The sequence below is a fragment of the Dermacentor variabilis genome, chromosome 3 (assembly GCF_050947875.1).
Source record: "Dermacentor variabilis isolate Ectoservices chromosome 3, ASM5094787v1, whole genome shotgun sequence".
In the NCBI taxonomy this organism is placed as follows: Eukaryota; Metazoa; Arthropoda; class Arachnida; order Ixodida; family Ixodidae; genus Dermacentor; species Dermacentor variabilis.
The window spans coordinates 38014284-38035188 of NC_134570.1; the positions used below are offsets into that span (position 1 = coordinate 38014284).

General features: G+C 48.2%; 1 protein-coding gene across 1 annotated transcript in view; it reads left to right on the forward strand.

The window, feature by feature from the left end:
• Window positions 1-1413: 1413 nt before the first annotated feature.
• The window catches only part of LOC142574476 (paired box protein Pax-7-like), a 46093-nt gene continuing 26601 nt past the window's right edge, over window positions 1414-20905 (forward strand). The window contains exons 1-4 of the mRNA XM_075683540.1: window positions 1414-1453; window positions 12386-12558; window positions 13408-13548; window positions 14298-14460. Coding sequence (XP_075539655.1) covers window positions 1414-1453; window positions 12386-12558; window positions 13408-13548; window positions 14298-14460 — 517 coding nt within the window. The remainder of the gene's footprint in view (window positions 1454-12385; window positions 12559-13407; window positions 13549-14297; window positions 14461-20905) is intronic.

Genomic DNA, 20905 nt, shown 5'->3' on the forward strand with positions numbered 1-20905 from the left:
GTTTCATTGCTACACGCGGTACCAGGTAAAACTATATAAGCCGGCAAAACAGGCCATCAGCAGCATCACGCTGCGCAGGAGAAAGCTTTTTTAAAAAAATTCTCGCCGTTGATTTAATACTTTTATCGAACAGTTGACATGCTGGAGTGCACAATTGGCCGTATTTCATAGCCGAGCCTTTTCAAGCTCGCATTTTTACATACGCGGCGTTAGCCACGGAAGTCGAATCAATTTTGTATACGTGATATATTTTTGCGGCGTGCACGCGTAAATTATCTGCCACAAACTTGAACATGCTGACTCTTTGCTGAGACAAGTGCATGAGGTCACGCGTGTGATCCTCCCCATCCCCTTGAAAGGCTTCTCCGGCGATTCCAAAAAAACATCAGGGAAATTTTTTGAACGATATTTCTTGTTTTTCGATATCATAAATTTGCTGCGAATGGTTGCGAAGCCCTGTCTCAAGAAAGAAAAAAAGAAAGGAAAAGTTCTAAAAAGAGCAGGAATGTGGTTTACGAGCCCAGTTGAGCAAATCCGATAGCCGGTTGGAATGATTGCCTCTCGGCCTTTTGGTTACAAGATTAAAGCGAAGATGGTTGTTACAGATTTGTTATGCACTTGCTGTCACGCGTTACATAATTCAGTCTGCACAAAGATGTAGAAATAATTTTATGAGTGACAAGCCCAACCTGCTTATCGTGACGACACTGGTGACGTTAAAGCAGGCACGCAAATGGAGAAACTACATAGAGTAATTGCGCATAAAACTGGACAAACTAATTGAACGGACGTCCTGTCCTACATATATGTGCGCTGTTACTCCATTTAGCTTTGACATGTACCAACCAGGCTTAATTAGCGCTCTTCTGAAATGCAACAAGAGCGCTACAGTTGTGACTTGTCAAATCGAAAATAACAATTTTTTTCGACATTTGAGATGTTGCATATAGACACGGTGGCTACATATCGTATATAAACAACGTGCCAACCTATATGCCATATTCTAAGCGTATTCTAAATTAACATTATTAAATTCTGTGGTTTAACGTGCCAAACCTCGATTTGATTACGAGGCACGCCGTAGTGGGGGACTCGATCGGGAAATTTGGACCACCTAGGGTTCTTTAACGTGCACCGAAATCTAAGTACACAGGTGTTTTTCGCATTTGGCCCCCATCGAAATGCAGCCGCCGTGGCCGGGATTCGGTCGCGCGACCTCGTGCTTAGCAGCCCACCATGCATAGCCATGAAGCAACCACGGCGAGTGGGCGTTGTTCTACCAGACGATTTTTCCTAGAGTGAGCGATGAATATGACGTTGCTGCCGCAACATCTATACCAGCGGATAAGTTGAACGCAAACACACGTGGCGAAAACAGACATCTACACTTTTCGCACAAGGCAGGTCCGCAAGATGCATGTTGGCACCAACGTAGCAGCCCCTGTGCCGCAATGTAAGTCATTCTATACTTCGTTTGACCTTTCTAATGTTCACAGAAGCATCAGAAGTCGGACTATAGTTGCAGTTCTTGCAAGCGTTTCCAACTTATCATGAATCCGTGTAGCCCTTCACAGGACTGTGCTATGAGCCTTAGAAAGGTCGGAAGAAGGTAGAATGCAAGTTGGGAACGGCAAACGTAGCGTTCATGTTAATTGAAGAAATCATCCCTTCGAGGGCGTCCCAACACACAGTGTGCACGCCATTAATTAGGCCCCCGCTCTAACCCCATTTATTTATTTAAATATATATAGAACTATCGCGCTGTTTGGTTCACATAATCAAATGCATTTAAGAACAAGAGATACATACTTTAATGACATGTGAACACGTAAAGAAACCGCCGATGTTGACTTTTTAAAGCTAAGGGAAGATATAAGGCAATAAAATAGTTTTTATTTTGGTACCTGCCTAAAATGGAACTTGCGTAAAGCCGTCATTCAGGTGTTTTGTTGAACTACTTTTGTGCAGCTGCATGAATATTGATTATTACACATATGACATGCGTTGAACAAGTAAGCGATGGCAAAAAATTATATAAAATTCAGTAATGCAAATGAAAGCAGCAGGCTCCTGCAGGCTATATAGACACTGAACTGGTATGGCGCGCATTACATGACTCATGTTGCAAGGCGTGTAATTAAAACCAATGTGTGTTTAAAATCAATCAGCGTGGTTGTTACGTGCTTTCAGAAGTCGGAACAAATGAGTTGCCAACAGCTAAAAAAATAATAAAGGAAAGAAAGAGAATACCATCAATCTGCGTAGTTCATCACGGAACTATATAATGTGAACTTTGAAACTATAGTTTGAACTTTGTGAACTATAAATTGCATATTTTAAAAATCTGTCGATAACTACAACGTATACTTCAACGCGCCTTGGTAATAACAAACATGTGTCATGCCGCATGCATTCACTGCCAGCTAGTAGCGATAACGTAACCTAATCCCGGTCATGGCGGCAGCATTTCGATGGGGGCGAAATGCGAAAACACCCGTGAACATAGATTTAGGTGCACCTTAAAGAACCCCAGCTGGTCCGAATTTCCGGAGTCCCCCACTACGGCGTGCCTCGTAGTCAGATCGAAGTTTTGGCCCATAAAACCCCATAATTTTTTTTAACAATAACGCAATCTTAGGTGTAATTTCGCGGCATTCGACATACCCTCAAACTATATGGACGATGTGCAAGCTTCGAGGACGCCTTCAGCGCCGTTGTTACTATATAAGGGCACTCGAATATAGCGATAGTTTCAGGCCGCATTCGAATATTCGAAATGCACACGGGTTTCGAATGTCGAATCTAAGGCCGAATACTAATTCTTCTTAGCGTCCAAGAAAAATAAACATTTTGAGGAACAGCGGAACAAAAAAGAAAGAGAAAAAAGGTTTAGTTTATTTTTTCGACACACGCGATATTTTTGGAAGCCCATTCAACATAGGCAAATGGTGACTTAGCACCATATTGGCTGGTTGACTTACAGCCCTCATATATTCACGAGCCACTTTTCATACATAGCAGGTACGGTATGCAACACAGAGTGGGCGTAGCAGCAGCAATCCCGGCAACATGCTGAGCAGTCCGTTTTGCATCATGCTACAGGTAAAGCGCTTTCTTCTCCGAAACCAAGCTTCAACTATATCACTTGCGCTACATCGACAACGATGGTGGATGCGAGGTATACGAAGTTGGCGCGCATTTGTCGACATGTGGTGAGTGCGGCATCATGGATCAAGGACCGCCCGGTCTTTCCACGCGTAGCGGGTCCAGATATCGCCTCGACATCAGTGACGTCGTCACGTGACCTTTAAGACACCTATAAACGAGCACTGACGAGCACTGCTTCACCAGTGAGCACGGCAGCAGCCACCCTTGCAACATGCACGCTCAGCAGTCCTTTATTTTTGCCTCATACTACAGTTCACGGCCATCGTACTCAGTAGGGATTTGAACTACCGCATGCACTGCAACGACTGCCCACGTGATCTACGCATTTGGCGTGCATTCATTGGCACGTGGTGAATGCGACGTCATGTACCGACCGGACCTTCCATCCACCATTAGACCAGGTTCCTGGACATCAGCGACGTCTAGTAATGTGCCTGTTCGGACAGCTGTAGTAAGACACCCGACGAGCCCGGCTTCACCGGTGCACTGTGACAGTCCCTTTTGGTTCACGCATACAGGTTAGTAGACATATGCCAACTCGTGCGTGGTTATTTGCGTGCGTGGTTATGTGCGTGTTATTGTATTTCGAGTAGTATTAGAGCGTTCGTTAGAAATATTCTGGTTTGCGGAGTGTGGGAAGAAAACCCAGGTCCCTCTGAAAAAGAACTTCTGTTACAACTGTCAAATGGACAAAGCAAAATCCTATCAACTATACGGAACATGCAGTTGGCACAAAAATGAAATGCAAAATAATCTGTCCAAGTTGACAGAAATAATCGATGACATTGAGCGGCGGTTGGGTAGTCTAAAAATTCTGACCATTAAAGTAGACGGTTATCGAAGCAATAATAACAAACTACGAGACAGAACTCGAGAACATTGCAGAATAGGTTGATGCCCTACGAAAAACTGAAGCAGGAAAAACAACACAATAATTTATGGTTTACGTGAGCCCAAAGTTCAGACTTAAGAAGAAATATAGAAGAAAGAGTGCGCGACGTCGCGGGATCGAATCCCACCCACGGCGGCCCCATTTCGATGGGGGCGAAATGCGAAAACGCCGTGTACTTAGATTTAGGTGCACATTAAGGAACCCCAGGTGGTCCAAATTTCCGGAGTCCCCCACTACGGCGTGCCTCACAATCAGAAAATGGTTTTGACACGTAAGACCCGATAGTTAAATTTTAATTCATTTTAATTTAGAACAAAAATTATAAGACGAGGTGTTTAAGAAAGAAACTATAGGCATTAAAGTAAGTGCCATCGAGAGGTGTCACAGACTGGGAAGGAAAAAAATGAAAATAAAACCCGTGTGGTGATCCCAAAGTTCCTAGACCGGCGCAGGAAAGAAACAAAATAAAACAAACTCCTTGTTCAAAGCGTCACATAAACTAAACCGTAGTGACTTTTCACTCTCTGAAGACTTTTCAAGGCGTGTACATTGCGACGGAAGCTTTTGTGAGAGAGAGTTCAGTGTAGAACAGAGGCTTCAGAAGGGTATGAAAGTGTAAAGACGGTTTAAGACAATCTGAGCATTGACGGGCCTTTGCATGGCGGGTAAGCTGATAAACAAAATGCCGTGATAAGCTCAATAAATTCAGTTTTCAACATTGACAACGTCAGCGCAAGCCTGGAACTTTAGGAATACGTAATATGGATTGTGTGAGTGTCGTTCACAAGTGTACTTATTTGGAGGGAATTTTTCTATCATATAATCGAGGCATTGTTGTTTTAACCCAGACATGGCCAAGTGACGAAATATGTGATAGCGAATTCATTCCAATTGACCACAGTGCACGTATTTAGAAAAGACAGGTCCGCCGTGAAGACGTCGGATATATTTTAGTTGCCCTGTGCAGACCTCATAGTACTCGTGTTGATGTTTTGGACGATTTTAAACAGTATACATGAGGGAGCATGTGAAACCCTATGGCCGCATTATCCTTTCAAAATATTTTAATTTACCAACTTTTGATTGGAAAACCGTGTCGCTCGAAAGTGACCATAATATTTTAGGTAAGATCATGCTAAACATTATCATTTCATTTATTTATTACACTTAGTGGATACGTATGTCGCACGAGGTCGCGGGATTGAATACCGGCCGCGACGGCCGCATTTCGATGGGGGCGAAATGCGAAAGCACCTGTGTATTAGATTTAAGTGCACGTTAAAGAACCCCCCCCCCCCCCCCAGGTGGTCCAAATTGCCGGATTCTGCCACCATACGGCGCGCCTCATAATCAGAAAGTGGTTTTGGCACGTCAAACCCCATAACTTATTTTTTTTTAATGTGTATGTTAGAATTCAGGGTTACTCTAAAACAATCCTGTACCACTTCTTTGTAAGTGGGGCAATACTAGTCAAACCAGGTGTGACGTATTTCCCGCGCATCAAATCACGCCTGTATTGCTAATAAATCATTCGAAAGATAACTGTGATGCAATTCGTTTCTTCAACTACTCCCGTGCCGAGGACTTCTCGATTGTAGACATACTTTCGATTTATTTCCAGAAAGTACCGTAGACGTGCATGAGCTATGTGGGAGCGCTCTCAGGTGTCTTTGTTGTTCACGAGAGCGTTGAGCAGTTTGAATCAACTATTGTTAAGAGAAAAAGAAATAGCAGGAACCCCTGTATTTCCTGGTATGTAAACGCCGATGAAGAGGTGAAAAAATAAAATCGGGTTATGTTTCACCAAACCGCCAACAAAAGTTTATTTATGATTCGTCTAAGCCTCGAAACCGTATCGAGTTTGCCATATCCATAAATAAAGTAAAACGAATTGATGCGATTTTTCGTGTTTTTCAAAAGCTCTCGACAAAGTGCCACTACAGTAAACTAACATTTAAACAAATACTTGGCTTAGAAATTCCCACATCGTTAACTAATAATCGCCACCTCTTTGTTCAATTAAAAAGCCAACAATCGCGGACCAACTATCAGTGAAATCAGGCGTCCCGCAGGGCTCGGTTCGCGGACCGTTTATTTTTCTCATATGTACAAATTATATCGTAAAGTACATGTGTTAAAGTAAAAGTTTGCGCAGACGACTGTCTTCTGCTCACGGAGGTGAACAGTCAATCGGACTAGGCGGCGTCCTTGGATTTTCAGCGTATTGTTCCTTGGTGCGAGCGTTGGCAGATGTGCATAAAAGTTCACAAAATTCTTTTTATGCTTATCACTCGCAAAGAGAGGGCACTGGGATTTTATTACCGTTCTAACAGTTTGTTTAATAGTCGCTTAATTTACTCGATTATAGGTTTAGATGCGCGGTCATCGACATTCGAAAGCGCTTTATAGAAATGAAAGACTTCAAGCGAGAGGTGACGCGTCGCGCCGATCCTGCAGGCGCCTTCTTTCCGTCGATTCGAAAAGGCCGTGAAAAAATTCGGTTCGGTGGAAAACTCTTAACCGCGGGAACCGCAGACCCCGTCGCTAAGTGCAAACAGCTCCTTCCGTGCACGGCATGACGAACGAGTTGCGAGAAAGCGCCGCTCCCACCACCTCGGCAGTGGCAAGGCTCGGGACGTCACTTCCTTTCCATTCCCGCCCGGACGGCGCCGGACAAATTGAACACTGCTGCATCCAGCTGCTGGAGCGTACTGCGTGCGCGCGCGTGTGAACTGAAGAAAAAGGCACGTGCTTGGCTGCACTATACTTCCGGTACTATAACACCCGCTACCATATTGCAAGGGAAATCGCGAGTCTTCCTTAGAACGAGGATTTGAAAAAAAAAAAGTAGGTGGGTGTCCACTACACGCATGGCATTTTGTCACCATTGCTTCCGGCTAGAGTGTATACTGAATACCCCATCTTCCGGCGCTTGCTCGTATTAAAAAAAAAAAACAATGGGTGCACTCGAATTCGTTATTGACTATCACCATCGTCGAAACTTGAGATTAATTTCAGTAGAACTCGGAGTTTGTGTGTGTGTGTCTGTGTCGGCGGGTCCCAGTCGCATGCGCGAGTTCTAACCGGGTGATGAGCCGCCATCGTGTTTGGAGACCTTTGATCGCACCGGCTATACACGCTTTCGCTAGCCGCAGTCCTTGTTGGATTTCCTTGTCGAGGTCTCCTGAAACAGGGCAACGGCTGACAAATAAGAAAATGTTTCACTATGAACTTCTTCCTACGTGTCACTACAACATGGCTGTGTCATTAAGCTGTTTCACTGGTAAAAAAGTTGCATTAAAATACACTGTGATGTTCGTTTCTACTCCAGGAAATTTAAAGGATTACTTGGCGCACACCGCTGTCTTGTGTTTGCTCAAGTTCCGCAGTAATATTGAGTTTTTCGAGTCAGCATCATTCAATAAAGCACTCGACATATGTGCCTGTCCGACGCATAAAGAAAATTTTAAAAAAAGCGCCGTTGTAAGCTCGCCTTGCCATCGCGGAAACGAGCTTCTGCGGGGACGCGGCGTTTCGCCGTCAGTCGAGTTCGAACCAGGCAGATAACGATTCCAAGTATTGTACTGAACGATTCGGACCGAAAATTTATCGCTTGGTGCGAACTCTAGGTGAAGATAGAGCAGGGGTAAGGTGCTAGGTCTTTAAAATTATAACGAAAACGCGGGTACCTGCAAATCTGCACAGCTTTCTTGCCATGTCGCACTAAATAAGTTCGTACTTGTATATATACTTAGACTCAAGCACTGAAAGACACACAACGATGTACCTTATCTATTGCGTACCTGTAACGTAGCCGAAACACCACTCCGGCTACGTTATCACGAGGATCCGCCGGTCACGTGCGCTGTGTATAAGAAATGAATGGCTTCTTGGCTTGGTTATCTTAGCTTTTGCCAGACTACAGATTAAGGCGCTCATTATCGCCGCTAATGGTCAACATTTTTAAGCTTGAAATGCTTTTAGCTCCCGTTGTCGGCGATCTTCAAGTGACCTTGAGCCAAAAGCCAGAGCCGTTATCCGGGCACTCAAGCGAGAACGTCCGGGCAACCAGTCAAAACTTCAGAAAATGCGGTCTCTGGCGCCCAGCCATTTGTACAGGAGCGCATTGCAAATGCTAGTTACTGCCCATGTAAACAAGTTACAAAAAATGTTGCTTCCGAGTTTTTTCGAATGTTTGTTCACAATATCGCTGAAGCTGTAACGTCTAGTACGCTGTAGTTTGTAATTTCCAATAGCGACGTTCAAACGGTAGATATAGGGCACCATGGATAAACTTCAATGTCATCTTTTGGCGCTGAGACAGGGTTGCCTGTTCTCTTTTCAACGCCAACGGTCCGTGAGTTCAGCGGCGCGGTTTTTGCGTCGCCTCCTTCGAGAGATGGCACCACGCTGCGTTTCCAGGCCGGCAGAGTCCAGTGCACCGGAGATGGTTGTGATGGTTGCGAGTAATCGTCGTAATTGCTCCAACCAATCTGCTTTGTAGGTAGCCATTTCATGCTCACATTTACTCTCGATTACGGGAGAGCCAGCATTCTTTTCACCATGCAGAAGACGTTCAAAGTTTTCGAAGAGCACCCACTGCTATATGGCTAGTAATGTTCTTATCGTATCGTAAGCGCATGGAATTGATCGGGACCCATTTGGTCCGTCCATAGTTTTTCGCCCAAATTCGCCCCGAAACGTACAGTTGACGAAATGGATACATTCGCGAAGAGAAGGAAGGGATACGACGGCACTCATCCGCGCAGAGAACGCCATCGGAAGGGGAAACAAGCTAGCCTTTGCGCCTGTCGGGCCCCGCAGTGGGGGTTCCGGCAAAAAGAATGGATAGCACGCCTCCTGTCTCGAAGCAACGACGGAGGTTCATTGTAGGCGAACTCAACGGCGTGCGGAGAGAGCTGACCGACCCTTGCTGCCGCAGCCGCCGCCGCCGACAGCGGTTGGTGCGAGAATCGACGCCCGGTTGACCCCTTGAGGCGCGTGGAGCTCCCGGAGAGACGCGCGCGCGCACACCCTCGCAGCCCCTCGCTGCAGCTGCATAAGCCTGGCCGCTTTTCTCTCTCTCTTGCGCGCGCGTGCCGCCATATTTCACGGTGCGCCACTGCCGCTGCCGAGCGATGAACCCCGCAGTCTCCTGTAAGGTACTCCAAAGACGAAGAACTTGCAGAAGAGCGCGCGCGAGAACACGGAATGGCATAGCGGAGATGGTGTTATGGATAGTTCCGTGACAGTTTTCTTTTGTTTTTTCTCGACGAGTGCCAAAACTCTGCGCGGAAGAGTGTTTTCCACGCGCAGATTTCCGCTTTTCAAAAGTGAAGGATGACTTCGCGCACCGATTCCGTCTTTCTCCTTACTTCTACTTTCTCCCCCTATGTCGACAGGCCGCTGCGGAGTTCCGCTGTGAAGTTGCCGCGGTCTTGAGAGTTAAAAGATGAACGGCTCATAAACACGGGTAAACAAAGTAAGCAATTAAGGTCAGGTAGCGGTGGAAAAGTGCTAGACATGGTGGTGCAGTGAACCACTGCAATATATGTTTTTCTTTTCTTCCAATCTACTTTCACATCGTACGCGGCGAGGTCTGCGTGTGGTTGACTGTCTGGTCAAGGCCAATGCCCAGCAGGGAAGCTGTTAGGCCTAACCTATATGCGCCCACAGGCGAACATCCGGCTTCAATCATCACATCAATCTGCATTTTATTTGCTCACGGCAGCAAGCTGCCTTTCATCACGACGAATAAAGCTCATTTCAGTCATCTTTCGTTGGCGTTATGAAGTGGCCTTTGTTTGACCACCCGATGCAACCCAATATCGGCGAGCGTTAATGAGACGGTCAAGGGGGGGGGGGGGGGGGGAAAGTGTAATGTAATCTATAATTTAAAAAGAGGAGGAGCACAAGCCTTAGGAAACGTATACTGTCCCTCGTTCGATCCAATCTTGACAATCGTGTTAGACTTTCTTGTGATGCGCATTGTCGTAGGGATGCATATATATATATATATATATATATATATGAAAGAGGCTTTATGAACAAAAAGAAAGATGCGACAATGGATTAAGATTTGCTTGCACAGCTTTGTCGGTCAGTCTGCTGTAGCAAACAAGTTCGCAGCGTCTAAGTTTCGTATTTCCCTCCTGTGACTCTTGCCACTCACAAATAAAAAAAAAACGGCGTAATAGTAAACTTAAGTGCACGTTTCACTACAAGCATGTCCAATCTATAACCACGTCGGAACACCATGCCGTTCCAATACTTTGCAACGTGTTCCCCCTTACCATATTGCATGCCAATGTATGCAATACATTGCATGCTCATCCTTGTCCCATGGATGGGAATGCACGCAATAGAGAATGCGCCACATATCTCACGCATGCAGGACCTTGCAACTATAGCACGTGACGATGGAGGGCGTTACGCGGTTCAGTGTATAACTATAGGCAATCGGCGCGGCAGCGATGGAGGGTTTGTAGCCCTCTGTGGTGGAAGGCATATGGGAACACACAACCCCGTGCGATGTGGAGGTGGATATATACGAACAAAATGTGGAACGCCACTATCTGCTCCTCCAGCGCTCTATTTTATGTCGGCCACTGGCAGGGTCACGTGGCTTGCCGCGTCACTTTTGTAGGCTCCGACGTGTCGCAAAGCAGTGAAGCCTTTGAGATGGAACGTCAGGAGGCATTGCAAGGACCCAGAAGTGGAAACCTCTGACTAAATACACGTGGCAGGCGCCCATATGCTGCTATTTCAAATCCGACTACTACAAGCATGGTCTCCGAGATTGGGTGGCACGCGCGAGAATATCTCTGAGGTCATGGTACAGGTATCACGTAGGAAAGCAGGGACGTATATGGCGTAAGCATATACGAATAGAAAGACAAACAGTATACAGGCCTCAGGACTGGGATCACTTGGTAACGTTGCTCTCGTCCCTGACTATAGAAGAGGGGGGGGAGGGGGGGACTCAAGAGGAAAACCAGGAAGTCGGCACCGCCGGAAGACGCACATCGTATTGATGACGAGATACGAAAATGGCAATTTAAAAGCCTCCATAGCACTGCCGGGGTTGTCACAAATAAAGCACAGCGCTGCCGTAAGGGTTGCGTCGTGATAAATGCGCCCACTCAAGGAGCTCAATGGCAGCTTCAAACGAACAAACAAAGCGAACGCAAGCACGTCTCGTAACATCTACCAGACAGCTCGAAAACCTCGCCGCTGTGCGAAAGGAGAAATACCGGCGACGTCCCACAGGGCAACCCGAGAGAGAATTTCGGAACCATTTGAAAGGGGGCCAAACATGCCAGTCGCACCCATCTCTGTTGTGTCTGTCCTCCGGTTATTGTCACAGTCCCGCTCGCGCGAATCTACTATACATGGACGCGAGCAAGGCACCAAACAGCCAGCCAGGCCGTGGAAGCTCGCCGTAGATTGATGATCGCGAGAAAGCGAACGCTGCCGTTTGATAAATACCGCCGCGATGTCAGCGCGAGGCGCCCGCACGCACGCACGCGACCCAGGGACCGGTTCAGCGACCGCGCACGGATCTCGTGGCGGATAGTGCTTGCGTCTGACCCGTGAGGGCGCGTGAAGCGCTCCTGCACTCAGTCTATACCATGGTCTATACAATCCACTGTCGCCATTCCGTGGGCTCGTTGGACGTCTCAAAACCGAAAACAGGACTTTAAAAAAAAGATATTTGAACTGTATAATCGAAAAAGATTTAGCAGATCTTCGCCAACTCTTATTAGGCAGCACAGAGAACACCATTAGCTAAGTATGGATCCTGAAGACCCGCAGCCATTGCCGTATGCAGTCTTTCGTCCATCCCGGAGCCTTCGCAGAGATCACTCAAGTCTTGCAGAAGCTTACACGAAACTTGCATAAACTTTGAAAAGAGCTCTTCGCTGGCTGACACTGCGCCCGCCCGCTCTTCGTTTATCACAACATTGGTAGTCGCAGGTTTTATGGATTTAACATGACTCTTTGGGAGTCTCGCCATTGTGTACATAAGATTCCCTTGCCTCATGCCGCAAAGTTTCACCTCCACACGTTTTTCTCGGCAACCGTGGCGCTCGTTGGAAAACAGCCCCACGGTCCTTGTTTAACAGCTGACGCTTTCACGAACCGCTTGAGCACGCGTGCGTGCATGAGTAGGTCAGCCTTTTGCTGAAAATGCTCTTGATTACACTGTAAAATATCAGTATCGACATAAACAGCGAAGACTTAAGCCAAGCCGTGAAAATGACCTTAGACGCTCAAACGCCTTTCCTTTCCTTTATTTTCTTTTTTCCGCTCGCATTGGTACAGGTCAGGGACGCGTGAACCAGCTGGGTGGCGTGTTCATCAACGGCCGGCCGCTGCCAAACCACATTCGGCTCAAGATCGTCGAAATGGCCGCTGCCGGGGTCAGGCCTTGCGTAATCTCCAGGCAACTCAGGGTGTCACACGGGTGCGTCTCCAAGATACTCAACCGTTACCAGGTGAGTGTAACCGCTTTTATTGAGTAAGAATAGGGAATGTCAAAGCGGGGAAATACTGTATGTGTGTGAGGTGTGGGAAGCCAGTCACGTGGTATAGGTAGAAAGGGGACGAGAGAGCTTAGAAGAGCGTGTATATGCCAATCTCTTACCAATGGAGATACCGCGGCGCCATTTTCCCGTCCACTTCCCGAGGTATACTATGTTTATATACAACTAACCCCGGGAGTGTTAGCCAGCGCCACCTCTCATGGCCTTGGCGGCGGATGTGGAACAACCTTTCTGCTGCAGGCGTCACGTCTACGTGAACTTTTTGGGTGGAGGCAACTGGTCCACCAACCCCCACATGCTACGTGAAAGCATCAAAGCTGCCGCATATTCGAGGCCCTCGCTATGTAATTAATGAGAAGAAAGGAAACTAAAGGGCCCGATTTTTATTCATATCCTAAGAAGCCAACAAACAATGGCACCAAGGAAGGTGTCGTTTCTTACATTACAACCGTGTAATCAATAATATTAATACCCCTCTCCCATTCACCAGTCGACTCCACGCATGCAGTATTTCTTTCTTTTTACTTCGATTAGAAATAAGTAAATATTCGATTCGATATTCGGAGGTCGTGTTTCTCGAATATTCGAATGTTCGCGATTCGAATCGGAAATTGTACAACTCGAACTCCCATTGTGCTATAGTGCGTCTCGCGTACGTGTGTTTGTATGCGTGCTTTCTCGTCTTTCTTTCTTCCTTTCTTTCTTTCTTTCTTTCTTTCATCTCTCTATTACGCGTGGAGTAACATGCCAAGTCCGTCGTCATATGGTATATATTACCCACGTGTCACCTGTGTACCGCAGGAAACGGGCAGCATCCGTCCCGGGGTGATAGGCGGCAGCAAGCCCCGTGTGGCGACCCCCGACGTCGAGCAGAGGATCGAGCAGTACAAAAAGGAAAACCCGAGCATCTTCTCGTGGGAGATCCGCGACAGGCTCATCAAGGTACGTGTGAGTACAGCAAGTTGCTATACGCGTCTCGTCTATATACCAGTCGCGTTATCGCCAACCTTCAGTCATGCCGTTCCACCTCGACGCTCGACTGCAAGTTATTGTAGCCACAGCAAAGTTTATTATACTGACCTGTTTCGACAATAATTTGCTTATCAGGAGCACGGACTCGCACTGTCTTGTGAAACACAGGGCGAGGGACTAGAAGGCGAGAAGTGACAAGCAAGTATAGCACTAACATCCAACTGTTTTCGTTCGAAACAAAAAATTATCATGCGTAATAAATGCCGCGTGATTTGTCGATATAACCAAAGTTGACGCGCACCTAAAAAGCAAGGGAAAGGAAGATGCGAAGAAAATATCAATGACTGTGAATCTGGCTAACAAGAAAAAGAAGAAAACGCCTTGTGCTCTGTAGTTAAGATAACCGACGTCACGCTTTCATACTTCTTTTTTATGAAAGCAATAGGACGGCGGTGCATGGGCTTTCGGGCTTTTGTATGCAGATCTCACTTTCTTATCGTTCAGTTGATGAATGAGTGAATAAATATGCACATCAATCATTGAATGAAAGAGCGAATTAACCTACGAATAAATGAATCAATTGGCACTCGCTCGTGAAGGCGCAACTGGAAATGCAAACGCGATAAAGTGTATAGAATGATTCTATATACGCCGCTACAATTCTACCCCCCCGCAAGCTTGTGTTCGTGTGTAACAGCTTAGCGTGGTCGCCACCGCAGGACGGCGTGTGCGACAAGACTTCGGCGCCGAGTGTGAGCTCCATCAGCCGTGTGCTGCGGGGAAGCCGATACACCGGCAGCCCCGACGACTCGCCGCAACGTGGCGGCAGTGACGGCGAATGCGCCAAGAAGGCCGACCACAGCATCGACGGCATCCTCGGAGGTCAGTGCACGCACCGCCCATGCTCCGTGAATTCGCTACGCATATAGTTGTTTGGCCACGCGACATAACAAGAGGGTAAAACCACTTGCGTTAGTGCTCAGAACACTTTGCAGAAGGCTTAGTATGCGTGCCCGTTGAATGCCGTAGCATTAAGTGGGCTAATAGTCTCGCAGGAACCACAAGCGTGATCGAGAAGACTGTCGTCTCTTTTGTATTCTTTCGTGGTATTAATGCGACCTGCGGGGCCTTTTTTTTTCTGTTACTTTACTGTAGCACTGTATTCTTTGTCGTTGATTTACATTCGTCGTTGCGATCTGTCATCTTGTTCTTTCTTTTTTTTTTCTCTTTCCTTGTCTTATCTTAACCTTGCTTCTGTCCCCTCTTTCCTAAAGGGTAGGCAGCCATTGTGCTCCTCTCAGTTGCTAGCCTGCTCCCGTATTTCTCTCTCAGCCCAATGTATGTATGTTTTTATACTACGTAATAATAACGATAATAATAATACAATTTTCAAGTTCATTCACTATAGTCGCTTGGTTTGGTACGTTACGGAAAAAAGCGATGCACTTAAAGAGCGCAAACAGACCGATTTACATTATGGGTGTCGATTATATACAATATTACTTATTCAGCTAATACTGCCGTCTCCGTGTCCCCATTTTGCGCATGCACCCTAGTGCCCGTCACCGCTTTTTAAGTCGTGAAACCAAAAATGTTTCCTTTTGGCGGTTCTCGTCAAGAGCTTACAGAAAGCTTTTCATCTACATCTCCAAGTGAGCTATCAAATCGGGAATGAATTCTTCGATGCTGCTGCAACGTTTTCTTTTATTTCTTTTAAATTGTGCCAGTAATATCTTATACCCAAGTACTTTCTTCCTAAGAAATTAAATGCGTCCCTACACAACTCCATTTTCCGGTAGTACATCTTTCTTTTCTGCAAGTATAATTTGTAGAATTATCGACTATATATACTAATTCGGCAAACGAATACTACGGTTATAACAGCTTTCTCATTGCCATTATTATTCAAGTACTTGCATGCTTTAAATGATACTTAGACGTATTTGTACAAAAAGAGGTACGATGGCATAACATCGCCTGCGACGTGCAGATGCTCATAAACACCGAACGTGACGTTAGCGGACGTTATCAGCCGTGCAAAACAAAAGAACCGACGCGGGCGAAACGCAGCTCTGGGTCGTTGCACGCGCTGGGCCACTCATATTTCTTGCGTACGCAAAGTCGGGTGCGGCTTCTATTTTCAAAGCACTAATGCGTATGTAATCTTACCCTAATAAACTGCGCATCTCACGGCGGCTACGCTTTAATCAATCGTCACAGTCCCATCGCCTCTTCACGCCGTAAAAATCGCCCGCGTCTTCAGATAGATTCCGATCGCGTAATAATCGGAGATTGTAACGTCGCTCAAAAGCCTAACACGAATGCGCCTGACAACGCTCTCCCCCTTTCAATCTCAAAGCATGACGGGCGTACAGAAGGAAGCGTTGAACGTATCTAATCACGAGGATAACGACTCATGAAAAAAGAAAGGGGGGTGGAGGCGGTATCGTGCACTCCCGTCGTCTTCGCGCTTGTTTCCTATGTGAACCACCCCGCGCTGCACGTAATCGCAAGGACCATGACAAGGAACCAGCGCCGATGCGCTCTATACACGCGCGCCCGGGGACGACGACACACGACGCGAGTCGCCAAATCAACCGGAAAGAGTCCTTCTTCGTCGGGATCTCGAATGCGCGCCGAACGACTCTAAAATCGCGCCGCGAACACCGGAAACTCCGGAGCGAAGAAATCCAGTTGGGCATGCCGCAGTTGCGCCTCGAACGTGCTGCCGTGTCCGAATCGCGCTTGAAGCGTCTCCAAACGGATTTGTAGGTCTCGCCGCATCTCCCACATTCGCGCTCGCGCCGGTCGGGAGAGGAGGAAAGGAATCATTCTCTGTATATGCAGATACGGCGAGCATAATGTTCCAAAGCCTATACGGTCCCGACCTTTACAAAGGGAGAGCCTTCAAAGGAGCAAAATAAGCTATAAAGAAAACGAAAGGACAACCAAGCAGCCTTAGAGAGAGAGAGAGAACCAGGCATGTCACTTGGCAACAACGCTGGGGAACTAGGTGCTTAACGCGAGGAGACAATACGTTGGAAACGATGGGAGCGCAGAAAAAAGGGATCGTCTCTGCTACGGTTGTGCTCGGCCTGTCGGCTTGGCTTGGCTTGGCTCGGCTATACGGGAGCGCATATAGGCATCTAGAAAGCATAGAAAGATGCTTCGCGGAGAGATCGGCCGTAAATAGAAGATTGGACGCGCCTAAATGGCGCGCCAAAAAAGGCCGGGACGCTAGCTGTAACCGAACGGAACAGAAAGCCGCGTGGCAAAGGCCGCACCAGTCGTGATCTAACAACAAAAGAACTGCAGAGAAGCCGAGCGTCGTCCGTGCAGGAAGCGCTTGAATGTCTCATATCAGACACAGCGTTCGGGCACGGCCGAACAGATGCTGCAGTACGCACCCCCGGTGCGGATGGCGCGTACAGAGGTACACGAGGCTTCGTATTATAAGGAGCAAAAATGAAGAGGGGAGAAGAAGGAAGCGTTAACGATGGACGTGATGGAAAACGATAAATAAAGTAAAAGAGAAAGAACGAAAAAAAAAATAGCCATGCAGCAGTCAGTGGTGACTCTGCGTGTAGCCCTATGGCAGCGTGAAGTCGAGCCATGGAGTCAAGCCGTGGATGTACACGAGAGAGAGAGAGGGCGAAAGAAGGGGTGGCTAGAAAGAGGGAAAGAGACAAGACTACGCGATCGTACATGGCTGGCCGTGGCGGGCACATCTGCGAAATTCGGCACACACCATCTCCACTGAATTCAGAGAGGGGGCGCCCGGAGCGCAATCGGCTATAGCGAATCGCGCGCTCCCCCTGCGAATCGCGTGAATAACAGCGTTCGTTGGCTCGGTATAGCGAGAGAGAGAAAGAGAGGAAAGAGTGGAAAGGGCATGGGATATCCCTGCGAGTCCCGGTGAAATCGTGGGGAATCGAGGGAAAGAAGGGTAGAAGGTGGAAGAAGGAAAGAGGAGAGGGCACGCGCGAAATAAGAGCGGCGGCTAGGGAGGGTTGTTCCGCCTGATTATGAGCGCGAAGGGAGCCCAGTGTTACCGCGGTGGCAACGGCGGCGTCGTAGACCGTGGAGCCGACGTCTAGCCACGCTCAGCAGACGTCCGAATCAAAGGACCGAGGACCCCCCCCTCCCCCCCCCCCTGCCAAGACCAAAAATAAACGCTATAGCGCATGGGGGGCCGTCTGCTGGAACATTGAGCGCGTTGCACACGGCAGCAGCCACACAGAGCAGACGACGCCACACCTCTGCGATCTGTCCGCGCTAGCGCCATTTTTTGTTACACGACACGTTTTCACGATGTTGGCGGACCCCCCACACCTTCGCTGAGAAGAAAGGCCACGCTGGCGTGTATTGACGGCAGCGGCACAGGCCCCTGGTGTTACGCTCATCCTACCAGCACGTCGAAGTGCGGCCTCGCCCGCGCGCGAGGCTGACGAAGCGTGCAAAGCCGCGGAGCCAGTCCGCCGTGAGCCGCATGGCCAAACGATCCCACAGCGCCGGTTATCCACGGCACCGCTTTGTTTCCTTTGCTCGATCCCGTTTGAGGGACAAGCCACCCGCGCGTAACGAGGAAAGGGAAGATGACTGAATTTGGGCGGCGTCTGTAACGACCCTACGGCCTGATGGAGCTGCGTCTGGGAAAGGTTCGGCTGTATCGTAGGTTGTTCAACAGCCTCCCCACCCACCCCCCGCATCCCATTTCTTTTTTCTCTTTTCACTGCAATGTCATATCCAGCCGGCATTAGTGGTTGACGCGGCTCCTCGATTCCTTATCAAGCACGCCATTCGTTCCCACGCATTGGGCCTCAGGCCGACGTATACCGAAACTGGATTTCCGAAAGCATATAATGCAATCGAACTCCCTGACTTTCCTCTTTTGCTCTCTCTCTCTCTCTCTCTCTCTCTCTCTCTCTCTCTCTCTCTCTCTCTCTCTCTCTCTCTCTCTCTCTCTCTCTCTCTCTCTCATTCCAGTGGCTACTCCTTTTAGCGCTTCTACACTGGCCCGACCGGCAATATATCACCGAGAGCGGCGGGTCGTGAACGGTATAGTTAGCTGATAACAAAGGTATAAAATCGAGAGAAAGGAATCCCTGCATCTTATACCAGCCCAGCTGCTTCTCTCCGGTCAAGCGCCTCTCGGTCGCAGTCAAATAAGCTTCAGTGGCCTAGGTGCCTCTTTAACGCCGCGGTGACGTGCTCGAAACAAGAATAATTCTCACCTTCAGCACCTACCTCGCCACTGCAAAAGCTTCGACACGCGGGAGTCCCGAATGGTAAAACATGCGGTGACAGCGATTCGCGCGTTAATTCGCGCCCGAGGAAGCGCGGATCGCCCGGTGCCGGTTCGAGCATCGCCGGTTGTCGCGCGGCGTTGTTTACGGCACGAAGCAGATAGAATTCACGCTGGGCGCAACGTATATATACTCTCGCGTGCGTGCCGGTAATGGGCCGTACGTCAGGGCGCATCGGCTTCAAAGGGATTCGCCGAGAGCCCGCGCCGCCACCAGGTGAAGCCGTCGCGCTCGGCTGCGGCTCGTAAAATATCTGCACCCCGGCGCGCGATATGGGATTATGGCGCGAGTCCGCCACGGTTGCCGCTCGGGGAGGAAGGAGGACCCTCTGTTACGTTGCCCAAGGGAACGAACGAACGGACTGGTTGACTGACTGACTGCGCAAAACGCGCGTGCTGCGGGGATGGCCGAGTGGATCGTATAAAAGAATCTCGCGGCGCCGGGCCACGCTACTCTGTTGCCGTCCCGTATGTGTACGGAACGACCTGAAGGCCGTAATGTACGCATCTGTATACGGGCCTCTTTCTCGCCTGCGTCGTGACGTCGCTTCTTTTGCACGTGTTCGTGGAGCGTCCTCCTCACTATATGGTTGCGTTACGGTGGCGGTGATGGTGGCGGCTGAGGCCGGAATGCCATACGAGCCCGAGAGTCAACGACTTACGAGGTGGGTTGCCTAACCCATAGCGTTATCTTATTTGTTTGTGGTTGATAGAAGGAGGCAGATGGAAATTTCTATTACAGTAGCAGCCGGTAGATGGCTCCGATGGTTGAACATCGGCCAGTAAGGGCAAGAGCATTTGTTAGTTTCAAAAAAATAGTGAGGCCGAATAGGGGAAAGTATACCGAGGAACAGAATAGCCAGGAGAAGAAAAGTAAAAAGTGGGGTAATTTCAATACTTACAACAATCACAAAAGTTGTGGAAAGTCCATCGCGTTAGGATGGGTCGACTTGGAAACGAACCCTCGGGACCACCTACTGGGACTGACCAATTGACAGCTCCAGCCAACGCACTTCCGAACTTGCTGGTCTGCGCTTTCAACAAGAGTAGCGCGATATGGAATTCAATAGAACTTCCCCAGATATAACGATAGGAAGAGAAACGAAAAGAGAAAGGTTAACCAAGGAAGTGCCCGTTGGCTACCGTACACTTTATTAGGGGGAAAATGGGAAGAACAGATAAGGAGAGAGAGAGGGAAAATAAGTCTGTCATTCGCCGTGTCCGTCGCGGAGGAATGTCTATTGTCACAAGCGCTCGTACAGTTCAGTATATAGCTTTCAAGAATTGCAGAAAGGCTTTTGTGGCCTTTCACACGCAAGAATGCATAGACCATGATCCCAGGACCTTTTCCTCCCAGAGCCTTCTATTATCTAACAGGCTGAGTTTAGCTTGTGGGGTACGTCGTTCAGCGTCAAAAGATCGATGCGCTGTGACACAGAAGAAGCTTAGTCTTGTCGCACCCGCACGAGTTGCACGCCGCATGGTTGTCCATTCCAATTAGGAAAGATAAAGCAGCAAGGAAAGGCAGGAACGTTAACCAGGTGCACGTCGGGTTTGCTACCCTCCACAGCGGAAGAGGGTGAAATGGCGAAAAGAGAGAAATGGGGAGAGAGATGACTAGTTGCGCGCATACCTGAAGGTGCACACCAGTTACGTCTATAAAGGGTCGCAGACTTGTCGAACTTGAAGTACTCTAGAAACTCCGTGGTTGCTTTCTTCCCTAGCAACGCCCCGGTAAAGATGTAAAGGCGGCAAGTGTGCCAGCTGGATCTGAGGCGATGCATAGTAATAACAAAAATTAGAAAAAGAAGAAAAAGCTAGCCCAGATTACATTCCAATGAGCATCTATGTTAATGCGATAGTCCGTTTAATCTTATCGCGCTCGGTGACATGTTGTTATACCTTTGCACGCGTTAATTGTTAATAGCGAGCACTTTTGTGGCTCGTTTTTCTCTCGTTTTGTTGCGAAATTCTGGCGTTCGGATCCTCCACTACCCATGACGGCAAGTAGAGGTATGATAG